Source organism: Colius striatus, chromosome 2 (genome assembly GCF_028858725.1).
Source record: "Colius striatus isolate bColStr4 chromosome 2, bColStr4.1.hap1, whole genome shotgun sequence".
Lineage (NCBI taxonomy): Eukaryota > Metazoa > Chordata > Aves > Coliiformes > Coliidae > Colius > Colius striatus.
Genome location: NC_084760.1, coordinates 121,702,955 through 121,724,334, shown reverse-complemented (window position 1 = coordinate 121,724,334; position 21,380 = coordinate 121,702,955). Strand labels below are relative to the sequence as shown.

At 46.9% G+C, this 21,380-nt stretch overlaps 1 protein-coding gene across 4 annotated transcripts in view; it reads left to right on the top strand.

Annotated features, from left to right (window-relative positions):
• Positions 1–21,380, top strand: part of XRN2 (5'-3' exoribonuclease 2) — a 46,033-nt gene that overhangs the window by 19,222 nt on the left and 5,431 nt on the right. For all 4 annotated transcript variants that reach the window (XM_061989403.1, XM_061989401.1, XM_061989402.1 and 1 more), the window contains exons 18-28: positions 1,935–2,042; positions 2,123–2,212; positions 2,699–2,771; positions 5,086–5,169; positions 5,972–6,069; positions 6,161–6,240; positions 7,283–7,339; positions 9,268–9,336; positions 9,433–9,567; positions 11,068–11,195; positions 16,382–16,442. In XM_061989403.1, the coding sequence (XP_061845387.1) occupies positions 1,935–2,042; positions 2,123–2,212; positions 2,699–2,771; positions 5,086–5,169; positions 5,972–6,069; positions 6,161–6,240; positions 7,283–7,339; positions 9,268–9,336; positions 9,433–9,567; positions 11,068–11,195; positions 16,382–16,442 (983 nt within the window). The remainder of the gene's footprint in view (positions 1–1,934; positions 2,043–2,122; positions 2,213–2,698; positions 2,772–5,085; positions 5,170–5,971; positions 6,070–6,160; positions 6,241–7,282; positions 7,340–9,267; positions 9,337–9,432; positions 9,568–11,067; positions 11,196–16,381; positions 16,443–21,380) is intronic.

The window sequence follows — 21,380 nt, the reverse complement described above, 5'->3', positions numbered from 1 at the left end:
AATTGCGGAGGCTGACAACAGCTCGAGACTTCAGACAGGACCACAGTGCTCTCAGGAACAGTGAGGAGTGCCAGTAAGACCTCAAGGAAAAGCACACACAAAATATGTCCCGGTTTAGAAATGTTCCAAAGCAAAACTTGATGGAAGTACATAAACATTCAGGGCTTTGTGTTTTGCTGCTTTGGTTCGTGTTCAGGTTACTGAAAAAGGAGGCAAGTCCTGCTCTAGGCCTTATCAAAACGACTTCCTAGACTTCAGTAGTGCAGCAGGGCAATACTTGCACGTGCTGCTGCTTGCCCTTGCCTGGCAGGACTGTGTGCAGGCCAGGCACTGTAAGCTGCTGGACACGGGCAGGGTGCTGCATCCGTGGGCAGGCTAATCGCTCCCTGCCCATGCAGAGTTAGATGAGGGAGCTGTTGGACTGGGGGAAAATTTCAAAACAGGTTTTTCTTGAGGGGTTTGTGTTGGTTTTAAGGTTTTATTTTTCTTTTTACAGCAGTAAGAGTTGCTTCCAGTAAGTACTGCTCCTTGTCCATAGCGCTTCTGACAGAATACATTACGTGTGCTTCTGTTCCTACAGAAGGCAATAATGCAGAGCGCGTTCTGCTTGTGGGAACATCTGTTTGGAGAGGGGGGAAGAAAGGGGAGAAAGAAAAGAAAGAAACCAATCCACCTGGCTTTTCAAACATCCTGAAACCATCTGAAGAATTGCATCTAATAATTATAGTCTCTGTAATTTTATACCAAAAACATTGCTGGAGGAGCCTCATTGACATTTACTTTATTCAGAATTGGAAGTTGAACTAGTAGGCTTTTGTTTCAAGTGGTGCTGCTAAGAAAAATAGCTGAGGAGGTGAAAACTTGACTTAGACCTTCTAGAGCCACGTTTCCTTTACAGAGTGCATTGTGTTCTGATGTGTTTAGAGTTTACTTTATCTTCTCCTTTTTGAGGATTCTTTTGTCTCTTTGAAGTGAATGCACTTTGTATTTCCCAATATTCAAGACAGAAGAATAAGAGGGGAGAAGCAAAATGTTACTGTGTGTATATTAGTGCTGGTACTGAAAGGAAAAGTAACAGTTAAAACCAGAACACTTTTCAACCTGCAACAAATACTGTTCACACCTTGTGGAGTGTATCACATCAGGGTTCTCTGGTCCTCCATGTTCCCCAGGCAGCACTGCCATTTTGCACTGAGAAACAGTAATAGTGCAAACTGTGTGCTGCCAGAAAAGTGCGTGTGTTGCTGTTGGGAGCCCTGTAATGGCTTTGTGACTGGCACAAGTCTGCCATTGATATAGGTACAGAGAACCTGGAAGTTCCTCCTCTGTGTCATCAGGGTGTATTTCGCTGTTCAAGGTGTGGTGGTGACTCTACACAAGTTGAAAACGGCTCCAGTTGTTGGAGGCTCTTCACCTTAGCCCCAGGGACTGGTTAACTGTGTGGACAGGCTGTGACTTCCTGCTCTTGGCAAGAAATGCTTGTGCTTGGTTTTATTGTGCACATACTTGTGTGTTTTTTCTTGGGGGGATGGGGAAAGGGATGAGCTACCTTACAGTGTCCTGAAGCAAAGGCTAAGATTCTGCTGTAAGGTCTCTCATGGTGTTCTGCTGCGTCTCTGGCTGTCTCCCTTAATGACCCAAACCTAGCACACAGCGAGAGTCCTTTGGTAGAGAAGTCTCTGTGCTGTTCTGAGATGATGCCTGAGCTCTCCATTCACTGCCCAGGGAACTCGCTTGCTCTAACCTGTGATGAAGAGTTAAGTCCCAACCTGAAGTCCAGAGTCCCTTTAGAGGCAAGAGCTCTTTCTTTTCCAATCGTGGGGATTCCTCTTTCTCCTGGTTGATGCTGAGCTAAATTTTGTCACCTTTAGTGACAGGGCTACCTGACAGTTATGTAATTACTGCTCTTGTTTTTGTTTTCCCCTCTGCCCTAGGGCTGTGCCTCCTGGAACTGGTATTACCCTTTCCACTACGCCCCGTTTGCTTCCGACTTCGAGGGTATTGCAGACATGCCTTCGGATTTCGAGAAGGGCTCAAAACCGGTAGGGCATCTGTCTGTCTCTGCTTTACACTGTGCCAGCTCCTTACAAGGGTCCTACATCTGCTCGTTTGTCCTCAACAGTTTAAGCCTCTTGAACAGCTTATGGGAGTATTTCCAGCCGCCAGTGGAAATTTTCTGCCACCGACCTGGAGGAAGCTGATGACAGATCCGGTGAGAATCCTCATTGTGTTCCCCTCTGTGAGGTTGTGTTGTCTTGCAGCGGCGTGAGCACGACTTGCTGCTTCTCACTTCAGGCAGAAGAATTAAGAGAGACCAGGAGGGAACGTTGTTCGGTAGATTGCAGAGATTCTTCAGAGGTCCTTCAAAGGGATTCTCTGAATTCGGATATTTCAGTGAGGAAAACGATTTCCTGCCTTTGTTACACTTCAGTCAGGTTGTTTGCTTTCTGATAGAAACCTTGCAAAACTCGACTGGGGAGCACATCCTTTAACCCAGTTACCTGGAGTTCTCCTGTCCTGCTTAGTTTCTTGGTTTGATACTTCTGAGTTACGGAAGTGTGGTTTGAAGGCATTTAACAGAAGATGTTTCTGTGAGTCAGTGTTATTGTGCTGGCCCCTCTGAAGTACAGGACTGCATGACATTCTGAGCCTGTTTTGTAATTGCCTTTAATGATTTATTTTTTCCTTTCCAATACAGGAATCAAGCATAATTGACTTCTACCCTGAAGATTTTGCTATTGATTTAAATGGGAAGAAATACGCCTGGCAAGGTGAAATTCCAACCTTTTCGTTTCTTTTGAGCTCCAGTACACTGGCCTTAGTCTTAATAATCTGTGTGAAAACAGGAAGAAAATGGAGAACTCGTGGTAATGATGCACCAGGTCAGGTGACCTGTGTTATTTGGTGTGGGGCTGAGCTACTTTGCAGCAGATGTGTGTTTGAAAACAAGTTAATACGAGGAGCAAATTATGGTTCAGGAACTGATTCAGGATTGACAGTAATTATTAGTAATTTCAGCAGTCCTTCTGGGTTGTTAATTTGTCTTGAACTAGGTTAAGCATCTTTCTATTTATATCATCCTTACTGTGTAATTGTCTTTTGTCTCCTTTGCATTTAATTAATAGATCTTGTTCTGTGCAATCACTGGCTCATTGGTGCCTTGTGAAGAATGTTTTGGGGAATATAGAAATATTTGGATGCACACCAAGAATGAAAAAACAGCTGCAGTGTTTAGTGCAGCAGCTCCTTTCTTCAGAGAGTAGTAACAGTAAAGATTAGCCTAATTTGGTGGCTGTTTGCTCAGCCAGTGGTGTAACATCTCAGTTACACTAGTAATTGTCTGTGCACAGAATGAAACATGTGAAATTCCATCTGAGCGTAAGAAAGCACATTTTTACTCTGAGGATGGTCAGACACTGGAAACATGCTGCCCAGAGAGGCTGTAGAGACTCCATCCTTGGAGATGTTCCCAACTCAGCTGGACACAGTGCTGGGAAACTTGCTCAAGGCGACCTGAGCAGCCCATCATCATGCTGGAGCAGAGGGGGTGGACTAGATGATCTCCAGAGGTTCCTACTGACACCGAGAGTTCTGTGGCCTTTCCCCCAAGGCAGCTTGCCTGTGTTATGAAATAGTCACAGGTAGACACACAGTATCTGTCTTGGTACAGTGTTCCAAAATCAAAGGGAATGTTCCTGTGTGTACCGAGGCAGGTTCTGCAGAGCACCAAAGCCCAGTCCTGCTCTGCCAACTGAGTGGGCTTTGCACCATCCCTCCTGCCTGGACTGTTACAATAGATGGAGCCCAAAGCCACAGCCTGGGGAAACTCAACAGACATTTTACAGGGATACCCACAGACTAAAGGAGTTCTGTCTGTGTGTGTACACATCTGTCTGTATCTCAGGAGGCAGGAAAGGTAGTGCTGAGGGACTGGAGCGTATTGGAAGTGTGGGATCTGAGCATGACACAAATGGTATAGAATAAGGAGTTGATGCTGTCCTGGATTTGTCTGGGGCAGAGATGATTTGCCTCCTAGTAGCTGGTGTAGAATTCTGGTTTGGATTTGGTGAGATTGGTAATGTTGATAAGACACTGATGGCTTTGGTTGTTGCTAAATAGTGCTTATGCTGAGTCAAGGACTTCTTAGCTTCTTGCACTCTGCCAGCAGGAACACTGGCAGGGCACGAGAAGTTGAGAGGGTCCATAGCCAAGACAGCTGGCCTCAACTAGCCAAAGGGCTATTCCATACCACAGGATGTCATTCCTGGTATATAAACTGGTGGGAGCTGGGCAGGAGGGGCAGATCACTGCTCAGGCACCAGAGTGGGGAGTGATTTCGTTGGGCATTGCTTGTCTTTCCTTGGGTTTTGCTTCTCTCTCTAGTTATCTTCCTTTTCATTACTTTTTTATTTCCAATGTTTAACTCAGTCCATGAGTTTTACTTGTTTTCAGCTCTCCTTCCCCTGAGATGAGGAGTGAGGGAGCAGCTGCACAGTGCTTAGTTGGCGGCTGAGGTTAAACTGTTCTCCAGCTTCATCCAGGGTGATTGAGTGGGCTCTGTCATGTGCTGCTTAGTGAGGGATTTTGATCCTGAGAGAAGCCTCCATATCATCTCACAGTAAAATTAATAGCTGGTGTGAATAGTCCTTAATGGATAATGTGTGTATCACCTTGTCACTGAACTTGCAGTGATTTCTTCCATTGTTGTCTCTTAATAAATTAACGTGAATAAAGTAGCAGTGAATCTGTCAGGGGAGTAGCTGTAGCAAATGAGGCAAATAATGAGTGTCTGACTGAGCTCCTAAAGGAGGCAGGCGTGGGTAGAGGTTACTACTTCACAGTGCCCATCCAGGCCTGGGGAAGGAGATGGCGAGGCGCTTGGAAACGAGCTTCCCTTTCCAACCTGCACTGCCACTGACCCGTGCTTCTCTAAACAAACTGCATGCTCACAGCCTTTTCCGTGACTGATGCAACAGTTGTTTCTTGGGTAAAGGATCTACTGGAACTTTCCATGCTAGTGTCTTGTTTTTTGCTCTTTGGATTGTGGTTTTTTTACCCTAAGAAGTGCTGTTTTGGGTTCACCAGGTGTTGCGTTGCTGCCCTTCGTCGATGAGCGACGCCTCAGAGCTGCCCTGGAGGAAGTCTACCCTGACCTCACTCCTGAAGAAAGTAAGAGTTGGGACATTTTTGATACAGCTTGTTATTGCTCCTGTTTCACCCTGAAAGAGCAAGACGTGTAATGGATGTTTGGTTGGATTGAATCGTGCAGCCCGTCCTTCATGGATGGTGCTGGTAATTAGAGTGATCCCCAGTGGGTTGGGTTTTGTAGCTTTCCCTCTTTTACTCAAGCAGACCTGCTTAAGGCTTAACCTGAAAATTAGATGGCAGCTTGATCACATGAAAAGCTTCTAGCAGTAGACACTGTCAGAGCACTTGTTAGATGACTGTGTTGCAATCAAAAGAATAAATGCAGCTTCCAAGGTTAGAGTGGACAGTAAAGTTGATTGGTGCCTTGGCTGTTGTGTCCACTGGGCTGGCTGTGCCCCAGCCTGGTGTGGGAAGCCTTGTGGTCAGCTTCTGTAGACAAATGGATGTGTTACTTTCTCCATTGTACAAAAAGAATAGCTGGTCCTTGTAGGTAAACTGCTTGGAGGTGTGTGTAGGGGTTGGGGGGGGTTGGTTCATTTGTTAGGGTTTTTTTCACCCAGCTTGTCTGTGTCTTCAGCATTACTCTGTTGTAAAGTCAATATTCCTTCCACTGAAGATAAGATTCCTGTTGTTTTACTGTCTGCCAGCTACCCCTGTGACCAGAGACGTCCTGCTCTGGGGCAGACACAGAACATTCAGAGCTTTCTCCTGTGTCACAACACAGCTTTCCTTTGGTGGAGATGTCAGCAGGATGGTGTGCTGCTCTGCTGTATCTCTCCCTCCCCTCTGTGTTCTCAGCTGTTATCCCGTTCATCTTTCCTAGGCAGAAGAAATAGCCTTGGGGGTGATGTTCTCTTTGTTGGAAAACACCATCCACTGTGTGACTTCATTGTAGAACAGTACAAGACCAAAACCACAGAGGTAGGTTGTACTTGTTCCTCAGGGAGCATGTAAATGGTGAGGGTGGATGTCTAATAACGAGCTTCAGCTGAAAAGGGCTTTTTTTCCATAGCCAGTGGATATACCCCCAGAGCTGTGCCACGGCATCCAGGGGAAGCTGACCCTGAACGACAACGCCGTTCTGCCAGACCAGTGAGTAGGGCTTTTGATGCAGCTTGTCTGACGCTAAAGGACATTTCTTGCAGTTGCATCTGCATTTCATTCCTCTGACTTTGCTTAGAGGCAGGAGCAGGTGTTGGGTAACTTATTTGCCTTAAGTTTACAAACACTCTGATCTTGTTGGACAGATAATGTGTCTAGGTCACACTAACATACGTTTCTGTCTTCTTGCCATGACCTGTGAAGGGTGTGAGCAAGGCAGAGATGTTCTTGGAGGGAACAGCAATGCAGGAAAAGCTCTTCTGTCATTGTCTTCCCCAGATAAGGCATGAGAAAGGGGCACTTCTTTACCTGGAGATGTAGTTTGCTCGGGATTCTGTGAAGATGAGTAGGCATTTGTATTGCCACTTCAAAATAAGTGTTACTTGGCTAAAAAGATGTGAGTCAAATTCAGGCAGGACGTGTCCAGTTTGTGGCCTCTGTGGGTAACGTGGGTCTGTGATGGTTGTGTGCAGTCAGGTGAACAGCAAAGGCTGGTTTGGAGGAAGGAAGGGTCAGGTTAAGATGCAACTGCATGTCAGCCTATTAGATCTCAGCTAGCAAGGAGACTGTGAAGTGCTGTGGGAATCAGCTGCTTGCTTTTTTTATACAATTTGAGCCTTTTTCTTCCTAGTGGAGCACATGGTGTCTGCATGTGTCTGTGTCTCTGGTCTCCTGCCCCCTCAGAACCTGTTGCCTTGTTACCATCAAACGCTAGCAGGACAGGGAGGTTTCCAAGGTACAGAACAGCACTAAGGTGTGTGAACAGGCCACTGGGTAGGAAGAAGTGTGTGAACCCACACTAGAGAATCTGCACAGATCAGCTGGAAAAGTAAAGATGTTAACAAAAATTGCATTGCTTCTAGAAGCATTTGATTTAGGGGCAAGACAAGTTGATTTTTAAACCCTTTTCATCTGTCACAGGGCTTAGTTGATCACTGAACAGAGGAGCAGGAGTGGCAGCAAGAGCCCAAGTGCAGCAAATGCTTAGAGATATGTTACATGTTGTTTTGACAGCAGCTTTTCTCTTCCCCAGGACAGTGGAGTCTCCTGTTCCAATGCTGCGTGACCTCACACAAAATTCCGCAGTCAGGTGAGGAAAACTCTGGGGTTTAAGGCACTGACTACAAAACGCAGCAGTCAGGTGATGCCTTGGGGTGTTGAATTTGCAGCAGAACCCGTCTCTGAATAAAACTGAAGCTTTTCCTTTGAAGTGTTTGTGTCTTTCTGTGAGAGCTGAAGCCGAGATGCCGTGTTGTACCCCAGAGGGCTGGGTCAGGGGGGTTCAGCAGAGTGTGGGTAACGGTGTGTCCTGCAGGGAGCTCCAAAATCATTTCTTGGAGTATCAAACCCGGTGGGCTTCATCCCTTCAGAAATACATCATCTTTCCAGCTGTTGCTTTTCTGCTTGTTCTCTGTTAGGACTTCTGGGTCTTTGGCAAGCAAAGGGCAACACCTACAGAAGTTTCCCTGTTTTTAAGTTAAGGGAAGCCAAGCGTTGCTGAGAACAAGCCTCCGAGGCAGAATGGGGTGTTGGTTGCATGGCCTACAGCTCTTGAGTTTTGCCTCTTGGATTTTTATCCATTTTTATTCCTAGCAATTCCAAGAGGATGCCCAAGAGTAGAAGCTTCATGTCCTTAAGGAGTAAAAGAATAATACTAACTTTGAAAGCCAATGCCATTTCCAAGGGTAAACCTTGTGGTCACAGGAGGTTTTAATTACTCTTGCCCTTGACAGCAGGTTTCAGTAGATGTAGTGTGTTGTATGTCATCCTCACTTAATTTGGAACAGTGTAGTGGGTATGTAATGCTCAAGCCTGAAACCTTTCACTTCTTGAGCCACATAACGTACTTGAGACACTGAAAATCACTAGTGCCTATTTTTTTCTCCACTGAGGCATAACTTGGTTCATCCAGAACAGCTCTCTAGAGGCAGTAAGAAGCTGTGGCTTGTCAGGATGCTGTAGAAAGGACGTTCTGAAATGGGGGTTTAGTTGCAGAGCTAAAGGTAGCTTTTGGCTTTCCATCTGCCACTGTCAGGAGGTTTGAATTTGTTTTAACACTTCTGTCTATTTCTCTGTGCAAGGATTTTTCTTCCTGCCTTCTGAGATGTTATGAGCAGTCATGATTCTGCTCTTCACTGCTTGTGACTTTGGCTGAGTTTTCCAAAGGACCGTTACTCTCTTTCCTTCAAGTCTCATTCATCCTCTGTGCTGAAAAATAGATGTATTTCAGCGGGAGGAGTGAGATTATTCTGCTTGGCCACTCACTTTTTTACCTTTCCTGGCATCCCAAGCATTCTTCTGTAGCAAATGGTAGCTAGTGAGAGAAGGAGAAGCAGGTTGGTGCCATGTACTTCAGACATGTCCCTGGCAGGACCCACCTGAGACCTGGAGACTGGAACTGGTAGGAGCGTGGATGAGTTTTCCTAGAGCAAACCCAAACTGTCACATAATGCAGAAATTCTACCCCTTTTTGCTCTGTTACTGTTTAGTTTGTGTAATACTACATAGCCCTAAGTTGAATGTCTGTGAAAACAAGTGTGCATCCCTCCTCAAGAGCTGCATGCAACTGCAGAGCCGCCTTGAAGGATAACAACTCCCTGGCCCAAAGGAATCCCACTTAGAAGCTGTGTACACTTGTGCCTAGCCTGCATAGCAAGCTGATAGCCTTCCTGTCTGTTCTGTGGCAGCCTTTGAACTTAATCAAGTACAATCAGTGCTTTGACTAGAGGATTTGTACTTGAGGGTCTGCAGAAGATACTTTCATTATCATATGTAGGACCAGCTGTTTTCTAGGCATTTAACTTTTGGACTGGCTGTTGATACAGGGGAGGAAAAAGGTCACCCAGTGTAGTCAGTATATCCATGTGCAAGAAATGCCCTTTTCAGTTTGTGGTGTGTTACTGAATCTTATCTTTTCTCTTGTGTACATCACTGGTAACAAAGCAGCCATTACTTTTTATCTTGCTTGTCTTAATTATCAAGTAAACCTAATCTTGAAATACTGTGTTTTTTTCCTAGCATCTCCTTCAAAGATCCACAGTTTGGTGAGGACTTTGTTTTCAAGGCTGTAGTGTTACCTGGTGCAAAGTAAGTATTAGCTGTCAGCTTGCAAGTAATTACATTTTTCTTTAATTGACCTGAGCATTTGCTCTGAGTATTTATGGAACTGTTTTTACTGTTAAGGAAACCTGCTCCAGTTCTAAAGCCAGGAGACTGGGAAAAAACCAACAATGATGGCAGGCCTTGGAGACCACAGCTTGGTTTTAACCGAGACAGGAAACCAGTCCATCTGGACCAGTCGGCATTCAGAACTTTAGGGTAAGACTGGAGGCAGCGTTGCTGCTGGCTGCCTTGCTGAGGTGGCTGCAAAACCCAAAGGGAGTGGGGATGGACTGTGAGGGATTAGGTGCTGGTGTTCTGTGCTGGAAGCTTTGGCATGTGATACAGAAACTCAGCACTGATGGAATTGGTGCCTTACTCTAACTCTGCAGCAATGCCTCGTGTTCTTGGCTGGGAGGGAGGTTCTGTTACATATTTGGAACTAGCTTTCCCACTGGTTGGGTTTGAACTCGTTTGGTGGTTACTGGTTTGAAGTTCGGAAGGCACAGTGAGAATATTGCACACAAGTGATAATTGAGACTGTTATGAAGACAGGAATGTCTTATGCTCTTTAAAATGAGCTGTAAAAGCCCCTTGTATGAAGGGTGTGTTGCACCATAGGCTCTATCGCTCTTCAAGACGTTGCCACAGTCAGTTTTCATTAGTTCTCCAAAAGTCTCAGTAACTTTGAGTCACTGCAGCGTAGAACAGGAATGCTCCTGAGCACAGGGTGAGAAAATGGGCTGGAGTTATGTCCTGTAGGTAAAACGAGATGCTTTTCGTCCCTGGGGAGAGCAAGGAGACATGTTTAGCAGAGCCAGAAAAGAGAATGTTTTAGAGGAGCTGGTGCTACTAGCAAATGAAAGTAAACTCTGAAGCAACGGAGCAGACATGTCTTTGGGAAAAGAAAATACTTTCTTCTTCATCTTACGGCTCTGAAGGAGCTGGAAGGAGAAGCACCAACACCCTTCCCTCCATTCCTCTGCTGGAAAGCATCATTGCTGCAGTGCTGCACTTGTGAACCATCTTCTGTTGTTCCACGTCAGAGCTACAACAAAGTGTGTCTGTGTCACTGGTCACGTACGATGTCTCATCAAGGGTGGCAACCACCACGAGCATCCGAGTCCTAGTGCAAGTGCAGTCCTGCCCAGGCAAAGAGCAAGGGCCTGGCAAACAGTGACACACCGAGATGTGCAGAGGCCTCGCCTCTCTCAGCTCCCGCTTTGTAGGAGATGTGGCAGCCGTTCAGTTCGTACTGAACCCTTACACAGCCTGCAGGAAACACGAGGGGTTTCTCTGCTTACTGTGGCTCGCTGTGGAAAGGTCAGAGTTTCCTCAGTGGTGTGCCTGGGACCCTGAGCTGCCCCAGGTCAGAGTTTTACCTGGGAGCAGCCCACAGAGCGTGTGCTTTCTCAGTGGTGTGCCTGGGACCCTGAGCTGCCCCAGGTCAGAGTTTTACCTGGGAGCAGCCCACAGAGCGTGTGCTTTCTCAGTGGTGTGCCTGGGACCCTGAGCTGCCCCAGGTCAGAGTTTTACCTGGGAGCAGCCCACAGAGCGTGTGCTTTCTCAGTGGTATGCCTGGGACCCTGAGCCGCATCGTGCCTGTGCGCATCAGGAGGAGGGAGCTGGGCTGTTGGGGCTGGGTGGCAGCTGTGCTGTCAGGTGGCATTCATAACAACATCCTGCTCTTTTTTGTTTCCCTTTGCTGCCCCATGGTAGCCACACGATGCCGAGGGACAGGGGGATGCCAGCCATGTATGCCAACGCAGTACCTCTGGGCACTTACGGCAGCCCGTATGCCAGGCCGCTTCTGGGTGGCCAGCAGCAGATTCCCAAGTTGTTGTCAAGTAAGTGGCTTCTGCTTCCTACATTTCTACATTGACTGTTTCTTATTGATCTGTTGCTCTGTGACAAATAAAAAGGAGATTCGGGCGTCCACCTTCCTTAACCCCGTGATGTTCTTCTCTTATTGCTCTTTATGCAACTGCTGTAGTGAAATCTATTGAAGATGTGATGATGTGGGATCCCATTTGGGATACTGCACACAGTGTTCAAATGCCATAGGAAAATGAGCTCTTTGTCTGCTGAGGTTTCCTAGTGTCCCTCATCCAGACTGTATCTAGTACATGTCTGAATCTCAACATCACCAGCAGAATTAGTAGAAGCTTGATGCTTCATGTCTGCAAAGAACAACAGAGGAGGATGCTGACCACAGAAAATAATGACCGTGCGAGGCATGGTGGCAGATCAGGAGAGATTGTTGGGCTGGCAGAAGAGCTGTGGATGGTGCTGCTGAAGTGCCAGACTGAACCAACATTGCTAAATTGACAGTCCCATGTTGACTTCTCTGGCCTGCAGTGGGTGTTGCAATTTCTGGCAGAGCTGGTAGGAGATAGTCAGGGATGCCACTGCTGTTGGGCTAGTGACCAAGTGGGTCACTGGAGTGGTGAGAGAAATCCTGTGTGGCCTAAAGTTGAGAACTTCATCCTGGGAAGGAATTGCTTGTGCAAAGGACTCCCCAGAAGGATGCCAGTTACGAGTCCTGTCACTTAGCCTGTGATCAGGAGCTGCATTTCTATTATGGTGGGGCTGAGACAGGAAGGGACTTGGCTAAACTGCCTGAAAAGGTGCTTTAAAGTAAGAACTTCTCACTGTTCAACTGAATTCTCTCAGTACTGAATTATCCAAGGGTTTTCAGATTAAACAGCTGACACAGGTAACGTTTGGACTCCAGCATTGTCATGTATAGAAGACCAAACTACTGCATGGTGAGGCCATCAGCCTTTTATACTTGACTTGTTTCACATGACTGCATGTGAAACAGCAGTATAAATAATATTGGTGGCCATTCTGAGTTAAACTTACTGTCCAGTTCTAACATAGACGGAGTGCAGCTGAGTGCTGGGTGCAGAAGCTTTCTTGTGTGAGGAGTCACATTGGTTGAAGTTGAGAGACAGGTTGGGTGTGAGAGCCTGGAGCTATTAGCTTGGGTAAAAGGAAAACAAGTGGGATTTTTTAAACAAACAAGAAATCTGATCTGATGCATGGAAAAGGAAAGCAGAACTACCAGACAGGCACCACATTTTGGTATTAATCTCCAGAAAGAGAAAGTCTGCATGATTTTGGGCAGAAAATAGTTATTGAGCCCATCAGTCCCTATGCTGCTGTTAAGTCTTCGGAAGCTGGAGTGTTGCTGCTTTGTGGGAAATACTGATTTCAAAGCGGCTTCCTCTGCCTTACGTGCGTGGAGCTCATCTTGCCAATTAAGTACTTGGAATGCTCTTTTCCTCATGACATCTGAGCACCTTGTGTTGTATAGGAAGCACTCCACATGCAAATACGCCTCAGTGCCATCATTCTTTCAAATTGAGGAGGCTTGAATCCACCAATTGATATGAAATCCCAGTCCACCTGTTGGCCTCAGAAAAACTGCCAGGTAGCTTTCTTCCTCCCCTCATCTCCTGTCCCTTCCTCACCCTCAGATTGCCTCGGGCACCCCCAGTTGCTGTTCTGCAGGTGTGCGAGGGACTTTTTATCTTCTTCTTTCTTTCTTTCCCTCGTTGAGCCACTTACTGATGCTTTTTGCATTAGGCAGAGGTTGATCTCTTGCTTTCCTGTTGGTGCAGCAAAAAGAGGTGCCAGGTCAACCTGCAGGTCAGTCCCACTGCCGCGGCTCTTCAGCCTGCCGTGGAGAAGCTGGTTCCTGGCACTCCTTGTTCTTGTGGGAGGCTGCAGTGCAGCATACTGCAAATGCATTCTTTCTCAGTTCTGTTGTGTTTCTCCTCCTTTTCTTCCAAGCTGTCCTAGGAGATGAGTCCTAAACTCTGATTAACTTCTGATTTAAACTGACTGCAACATGAAGTCTTTACAGCTAACTTCAGTGGGGGTTGACTCAATCGATGGCCACGTGCGTCTCGACTCCTCTTTTGCCAGGTGGAGAGCCTGCTAAAAGGGTTAAACCCTTGCTTAAACCTTTGTTAGAAAAGTGCCTTCAAGTGTCAGAGCCCCAAATGTCTGCTGAAATCAGACATGCCTGAAGAACTGGAGCTGAGGTGGTTAAAATTCTCCCTTCCTGCAACTTTTCATTTGATGCATTATGGTTTTGATACGTATGATGAAGTAAAATTAGACTCTAGAAGGGCAATGCGGTCAGCCCAAGTGCCATCTCTTCCTCAAGAGCCTGCTGTGGGTGTTCCTTCGTGTTGTTCTCTGATTTGACTTTGATGTGCCAATTTTCAGCTGATGAATAATTGTCTGTGCTGATAACTTAGGGACTCAAGTGCAGCATGGCAGCACTCTGTGCATGGCGTATTTGGTTTCTGCAGCCCGGGATATCTGATTTATGACGTTCATTTCAGTCAGTAAACTTGTCAATTAGCTGCATTTGAAAAGTGATTTTGATTAGTGCAATCAGTAAACACAAAATCTCGTCTTTGATTGCCACACTGATTAGATAAATTGTTACTTGAGGAGCTGCTAGAGAAGGCAGTTTATTTGGCCTTATAGCTCTAGGGAATACCTAAGTTTTGAAGACTAAAGAAAATATGAATTGTCATTTCTTCTCCAACTTTGTACCTTTTTCTGAAGTGTGAGTCGCTGCTCCAGGCTTTCTCCCTCAAAGATTGTTCTCTGTCAGATGCAAATGAATAGTAATAAGGTGGGTGGCTTTAAATGTTTTCGTGGTGATTTCATTAGACCCTTTCTTAAGCAGTTCCCTGGAGCTGCAGAAAGATGTGGTTACAGGAGAGGTGGGTCCTCTTTCTGATGGAAAGAAAGTGATTAAATAGGACACATGTTTTTAACTGGCCCTTGAGCAGGGGTCTGTCTGAACGGGGAACACTGTACCAGGGTGAGATCAGCGTCGTCTCGCTGGGCTTCTCACTAGAGCACCATTTGACCTTGGCAATGGAATGGAAAATGTGTTAATAAACTTCAATTAAGATGTGAAGTTCTGACCAGGGAGGGTCAGAGGGAGAGAGACTGTATTAGTCTGTGTAATTGTGCAGATGCCTGGGGGTCTTGCCTGGCTCGGCCTGCATGGAGGAGAAGGCCAGGGGAAGCATTGCCATTATTCCTCCTGGAATAGAGGGGTTTTTTGTCTCCCAGCAAGATAAATAAGAACTGAGCAGCCAGGCTTAGGAGGCGTGCAGGTCTGGTGGGGGTGAGAGCCAAAACCTAGCCCTCATCTTGGCAGCTACTATATTTTTAAGCTTAATTTTTAACATTGAGTCTTAATTGCTGGTTTCCCCAAGTAGCTGAAGGCAGTGTTATGGGCCTGAGTTTGCTTGTGCTGCACGAATCTTGTGTTCAAAACCAGCACAGCATCACTGAAACACGGCGTTAGTACAGCCCCTTTGCATGGGTAAAAGTCCTTCCAGTGTGACCCAGGCTGGTCACTCTAAATAGTTGCCCATCTTTTAGTCCTTGTGGTGCTCTAGAGTGGTTTGCTTACAGTGCACGTGAGAGAACCAGTTACACTAGATGATGAGCACTGGTTGGTAGCAGAAGATATGTCTGTGTGTGTGTGTGTGTGTGTGTGTGTGTGTGTGTGTTGGCTGAGGTGTGTGTATGCATGTAATGTTCCATCAATAACGGGAAAGCAGCACGTGCCCCCATGCAGCTGGGTTGGCTCTGCCCAGGGCAGCCCCAAGGAAGGACTCTGGAGCTGCTGGGGATCAGGATTTACTTCCCCTGATGAAAGAGTATTTATTACCTTCAGAGGGGCTACCTGCACCTCCCCTGCGTGCTGCAGTGCTGCTATGGAAGCGTCCTGCCCGGGTCAGGCCGTTACAGCCTGCAGACAATCCAGCCCCTCTGAGCAGAAACACACAGAGTTTTCCCTCTGGCTGTTTCACGAGGCTTTTGGGGGAGGGGGTCCCTTTTTCTTTGCAAAGCTTTAGTGTACTTGAATATTGTCAGTTAGGCAGAGCATTGCTGTCCCGTTGCTGTCCCATGGCAGGGCGTCCATTAGACAACTTCTGGAACCAACTGTTGAAATTAGGTCACACTTGAACACCATTGAGAATAATCAAAGGTGTCACTGAAACTGAAGCTTTTGATTGATGCACAATTTGAGTGCTGTGGGCTGACCAGGGAGCTATTGATGAGCTGTTTCTTTTATCCTGTTTACTGACCAGTTTACTTAGAGGAACAACAACCGTTTAATTGCGTGTCCTGTGTCTTTGTGAAGAGTTAATTTGGGTGGGAGAAACAATTGACAAGTGGGTGGTCTTCCTCATGGCAGCTCCTTATCACCGCAGTGCGGGGTCTCTGGCCAAGTTTTAGGTTTAATTCAGTCTGATTACAAGAGATCATTAACAGATTTTTGTGATGAAGTTACCATTGTCCAGGTTAACTTGTGAGTACCTTTGTTTTGACTGCCTTTACATACATCCTGAATGTAAAGTAACACGTACATCTGTGTTTAAACATGAACAAAGTGAAGCTGTTTGCTTGATTATGTGCTCTGGCCATTCCTTTAGTTTTCTTTATAGAAGAACTCAGAGAGGAACCTGCATGTGCTTGGAGTGTTGAATATTTGCTGCTCGCACACACAGGGTGTTGTGGCAGTGACACAGTGGAGAGTGTGTGTGTGCATAGGTGTCTGTGTGGGGTTTTTTCCCAAGGTGTAGTGATGAATGCACTTGTAAGAAATGTAAACACTAAAGGAAGTCTTTTGGTTGTTATGGTAACAGGCATGGGTTTGCATTTCTAAAAGTTCAAGAGAAAGCCACCTGTGAAGTGTCCAAGCACTAACCGGTGCTGGTTCTGGCAATTACCGCTCGTCCTTCTTACAGCTGGAAGCTTAGTGGACGTTCTTTCAAGAAGTTACCTTTTGCTAATCCTGATCTGGCCACTGCTGGGCATGAGGGCTCCCTCAAAATCAGCAGCAGCGCCTGGAAATGTGCCTGGTGGTGTATCCAGCTTGGACTTTTCAGTCTGACGTCTTAAAACAAGCCCCGGGGCCTGTGCAAGTGCAGCACGGCTCTCAAGGGTGCCCAGGTTCATTCTAACACTGTGTTTTACCCTCTAGATCTGAGACCCCAGGAGTCTTGGCGAGGTCCCACACCCTTGTTCCAACAGGCACCGCAGAGGTAAGGCAGGAGGGGCTGTGCTTTGGGGGAATGTGCCCAGGAGGGTGCCCCGGGGGGGGTGTTTTCCCCTCTTTGTTTCGAACTTTGCTGTTTCAGTGTGTGCAAATGATGCCGTACAGCAGGCTGCTCCGAGTTAATTACTGTCCATGATTTATTTATATTTTGTGAGTGCACTGTGTGGTGTTCATCCCTTAAAAGGCTCGAGTACTTGGTATTAAAAAAGGAAGGCAAAAGCACTTTCCATTAAAACTCAGGCTTCAAAATTAACTTTACTGTTGGTGCTTTGGTACCGTTCTTGGTTCTTTGCCCTTTATCTTATTGAAGCTTTTGAGGTACTATGAAATTGAACACAGAGAGCTTAAAACTGCATTAGATTTTGGACAGGCTAAACAAATTTCTTTTTAGGAGGGCTGTGGAGCTTAATGAGGCATAACTAATGGTGTTCCACTTTTATCATTCCTGTGCCGCAGCCGCAGCATTAGTACAGACCAGCCATTGATTCTTGCTACAAACCTCTTGAAGTCCTAATCAGCTTCTTTGGTACAAGTTTTTCAGGCCTGACAAGCCTATTGTAGGGCAGTGTCACTGTAGGTCAGTAGTTATTAGTTGCCACTGAAAACAGTTTCTTTAACTACTTAAGACTGAACTGAATTAAATGCAGAAGGGACTCAGGGGAGGATTATGGAATCTGCAGCCCAATAAGTGCCATCGAATAGAAGGAATGTGACATGGTTTGATAATAAGGGATGTTTTACATGCGCTCCTTCCTTGATAGGTTGTATGTCCTTAAGTCAGAGGGACTCTGCAAACTCCAGTGTACCTGGGAAAGCCATGAATAATGACAGTGATTTATATTTACGGAGGAATGAGCGCCCAGGGGAGACTGCTGAAGTTTCTGCTCTGAGGCAAAAACTCTTTTCTTTCCTTTTTTCTTCCTTTGCAAACGGCAGCCATTGAAATTATGAGCTTTGGGAGAATTTATTGAGCTCTGGGCAATCACGCTTTCCATGGCAACCATTTTGATCCCTGTTGAAATAAGCCAGGCTGCCTTGTCCTGTGCCCCGTCAGGGTGGAACACTGCACCATGAATGAATCTCGCATTACCAGCTTGAGTGTGATTTTGTCCGTGAGAGCCGCTCTTCCCACACCTTAATTAAACCCGGTTTACCTAGTGACGCCGTGTGAAACGCTGCTGCAGCTCCGTGGCTGCACTTCTGTCGTTTTACCAGGCGGTTTGTTGTTGCAAAATGGAGAAGAGTTGGTGGATTCACATACAAACATCTTCCCTCGGCTCTGAATTGTTTGCTTCTCACTTGAAGTGCACGTTGTTCTTACAACTGCAACGATCCACCGTCAGCCTAGTCAGGATCCTGCCCCGTGCCTGCTTTGTGCCCATGTTGTCAGAAGTGCCTGTGTGCTGCCCAGGGCTCCACGGTGCTTTTTGCAGACAGGCAGGGTTGGTCACTAAGCTGTCCAGTGCGCTTGGAGTGTTGCAGGATTGGCCTCTCGATTCAGTTCCCAGACTTGAGGAGATTTGCATCCCCTGGAGTGACTTTAAATCGAATGTGTGTATCATCTTCACCTAGGAAAGGCACCTTAGAGAAGCTTGGAGAAAGCCATCCTGGCTTTCGGGTGACAGCAGGGTATTTGGAGTGCTTTTGCTCCCTGAAGGTGCTTTGTTGTACCTCTGACTTGCCAGCTTCAGTGCCGAGGAGAAGTAACTTTGCCACCTTCTTGAAAGGTGTTTGATTTGGGAGACAAATCAAATGGGTTCTTAGGGCTGGTGTTGAGTTAGTTGCCACACAGAGATAGGTGTGGACACTTTATAAACAGAAACACATAGGCTCAGCTTGGTGCAGAAACCTGTTGAACTGAACTGCCCTCCCAAGAGGTTTTTGGTTCCCCGTTAATTCCCTGGGAGCTGCCAGTTTCCCACACCACCCCCCCCAAGGCTGTTCTGTCTTGTTGCTGTGGCTTCAGGTGCTCCAGGAGCAACAAGGTGCCACCAGGCAGAGCACTGAGGAATTTCTGTTCTCTGTCACCTCTGCCCCTGGGAAGAAAGTAATTGAAGGAGAGGCCAGCTTCTGCTCCAGCCTTTTCAGATGAAGTGCCTTGGCAGAAGGCTACAATATCTTTGATTTGTGACATCGAGTAAGGGATAAGCAAGGAGCCCTGTCACTGCCAGCAAAGCTTTGAGCCTTTGTGCTATTTCAGAGTGAGTGTTGCAGTGGAGGCTACACTAGCTCTTGCTTCACAGGCCTGGGTGGAAAAGAACCAGTAGTGTAAAGCTGCTGCTTCATATTACAGATGATCTTGTCTGCTGCATGAGGTTTCTTATAAATCTAGTGGTGCAGGTCAGCGTGCAGCAAGTGAAATGGGTGAGCTGCACTTCAACAGGACACCTTCCAACACGTCCTGGCTGGCTTGGCTGCATTACTGGAGATTGCAGAAGGTTATGTCTTGCCTTCGGTGCTGGTTGGTGATCTGATAGGTTTCAGAGGTTGTATGGGTATATAAACACACACACACACACACATTTCCTACCTGGTTTCCTGGCTGATTGAGATTCGTAATCTGGTGAAGCAAATGAGATTTCCAAAGCGGCTGAGGTTGGGACACAGAAATGTTTTGCTGTGCCTGAGGTGGTGTTTTAGCTGTCCTGTATATATGTGCTTTGAGTTGATCCTGAGTTGACATGATCCTACATAATGCATTTGAGTAAGTGTGCCAGTGTGAACTCAGGTGGCATTCCAAGTGGCACAGGTCTCTTGTTAGCCGTGAGGCGCAGCTTTGCTGCCTGCACATCTCCAGCCCCAGGTAATGTGACTCACCAGTTAGTAAATCCATGAGGCAAACATGCAGGCAGATGCTGGGAGGGCTCAACTTTCCTCATTTCCTCTGCTTACCAGATGAAAATCTGCAATTCCTTTTCTGAAGCAGTACATGACTTTGGGATTGGGAACAGCAGAAAGGTGTGAGCTGCATTTCTGGCTTGCAGATCAGAAAATGCATTGCAGCTGTTTGTATCTCCTGCTGCCAGGTTTACCCTCTAGAGTAGGCAGTGATTCTAACTGAAAATCAGCCAGTTCCACTCCTTCACCCCAACCTGATATTGGTGTTAATGTGTTTCACTTGTTTAATATCCCAACTTCCCACTGAGCATCACTGTCCTAAAACAAGCAGTTTAAACTCTGCCGAACACCTCTCACAGTCGAATGAGATCTGTGTCAGGGTCTGCCGTTCCAGGCACATAGCAAGGGCTGGCCTGTGACCACCAGTCACTGGGGCATTTATCCCCAGGCATGTTGGCAGGGTGATAGGGACAGAGTGGGTGTGGATGCGAGTCCTGGAGTGGGGGCTCAAAGGCAGTTCCCTGAGGTTTCCCTCGAGGTGTTCTGGAGTAACAGGGAGGGGAGAAGCACTCAGAATGCTGCCTCAGCAGGAATGTCATGCTTGGCATACTGATTCCGAGTGTCCAGTCACTCCAAGTGTAGCGTGCTATGAGCTTTAAGTGCAGCATCGCTCCTCCTAACGAAGGATTCAGGCGACATTGTTCACTTGTAGAGGTATTTCTAAAGCTGGAGACAAACCCCGCCGGGCAGCGTTACCCCTCAGCTCCTGTGCACACTCATGTTTCAGTACACGTATTGCATGTTGTGTCTATCAGGTGAGACTCAGACTGTTATAAACAGGAGTCACGTTGTTTTATTTCTAGAGGTGGCAGGAGTTCCTTGCTAAAATTCAGGCAGGAGAGGTCTTAACCTGACCTGGTGGAGCAGCTGTCTTGCAGGCTTTAGTGTGAAACCAACAGCAGTTTGCACCCAAAACCAGAAAGCCTTTGTGTCCAAAACGCCTGCTTTCGTTCAGTTTAATGGCACATTTACCTGTGTGGAGTCCAGCTTTGCCTCAGTCACCAGCTGGTGCAGTGTGTGTTGAAAAGCCCTTCCTCTCCCAGTTTCCTCAGTTGCTCCCAGCTCACTTTGCCCAACTGGCTGTGAGCCCTCCCTGGGTCATGAGTGTGACACCTCCTCCCTGAGCTGCCTGCCTTGGAAGGAACACGTCAGTCCCAGGGCAGGGTTACTCCTCCAAGGCTGAAGTCCCACGGGTTTCTGCAGCAAACCTGGGCAGAGGCCCTTTGAGGAGCTGCAGGGTAAGCGTGGGCTCGGCGGTGCTCCTCCCGCTCGCTCTGCAGCCCACTCCCTCTTCAACAGGGGTCACGGGGGATCAACTGCCTCCAGTAGCCACTGTTTGTCCTGTACAAGGTGCTGCGCTGCAGAGCAGAACTGCCCTGAATTCTGTGAGGGACCCCTTACCCCTGCTCATCTTTACACACTATATCATGGCCCTATCGTTCCCCTAAATATTTTAAATCAAACAATGATTTGCTGCGTTATACCTGTTGCTTTATAATTGCAACGTTAGAATGGGCACTTGAGGGCAATTAAAACATTTCTTGCTGTTAGTAATCCAGGGTGGCAAACTAGGTTCTAATGGACGTTGGATGTGCGTTCCCATATAAACTGTACACCAAATGTCAGTCAGTCCGTGCCAATTAGTGCTTATGTTGCTAGGTCACCGTGGTCAATTGAAAACGGCATCAATAGAACTTGAAAAGGTTTCTTCCCGATCAGACCTTCTGACATATTGAGCAGAATAATGGATGGGAAAAAGCAGCCAAGGCCCCTACCCTAGATTCAGAATACTCGCAGTAAGAATTCATTTGCAACCTGCAATTAACTAGAAAGAATGGACTCCCAGAAAGAGTCTGGACATTTAGAAAAGAAAGCCTCATTCTCCTGTAGCGCACATGTTTACTCTCTGGATGGTGTGTTACATTGAGCTGGCTCGGAGGTAGCTGGGCTGTAGGCTACGTGGCAGAGCAGCGCGGGTGGACCGGCAAAGCCGCCCCTGGAACAAAAGGCAGGCAGAATCCCTCCA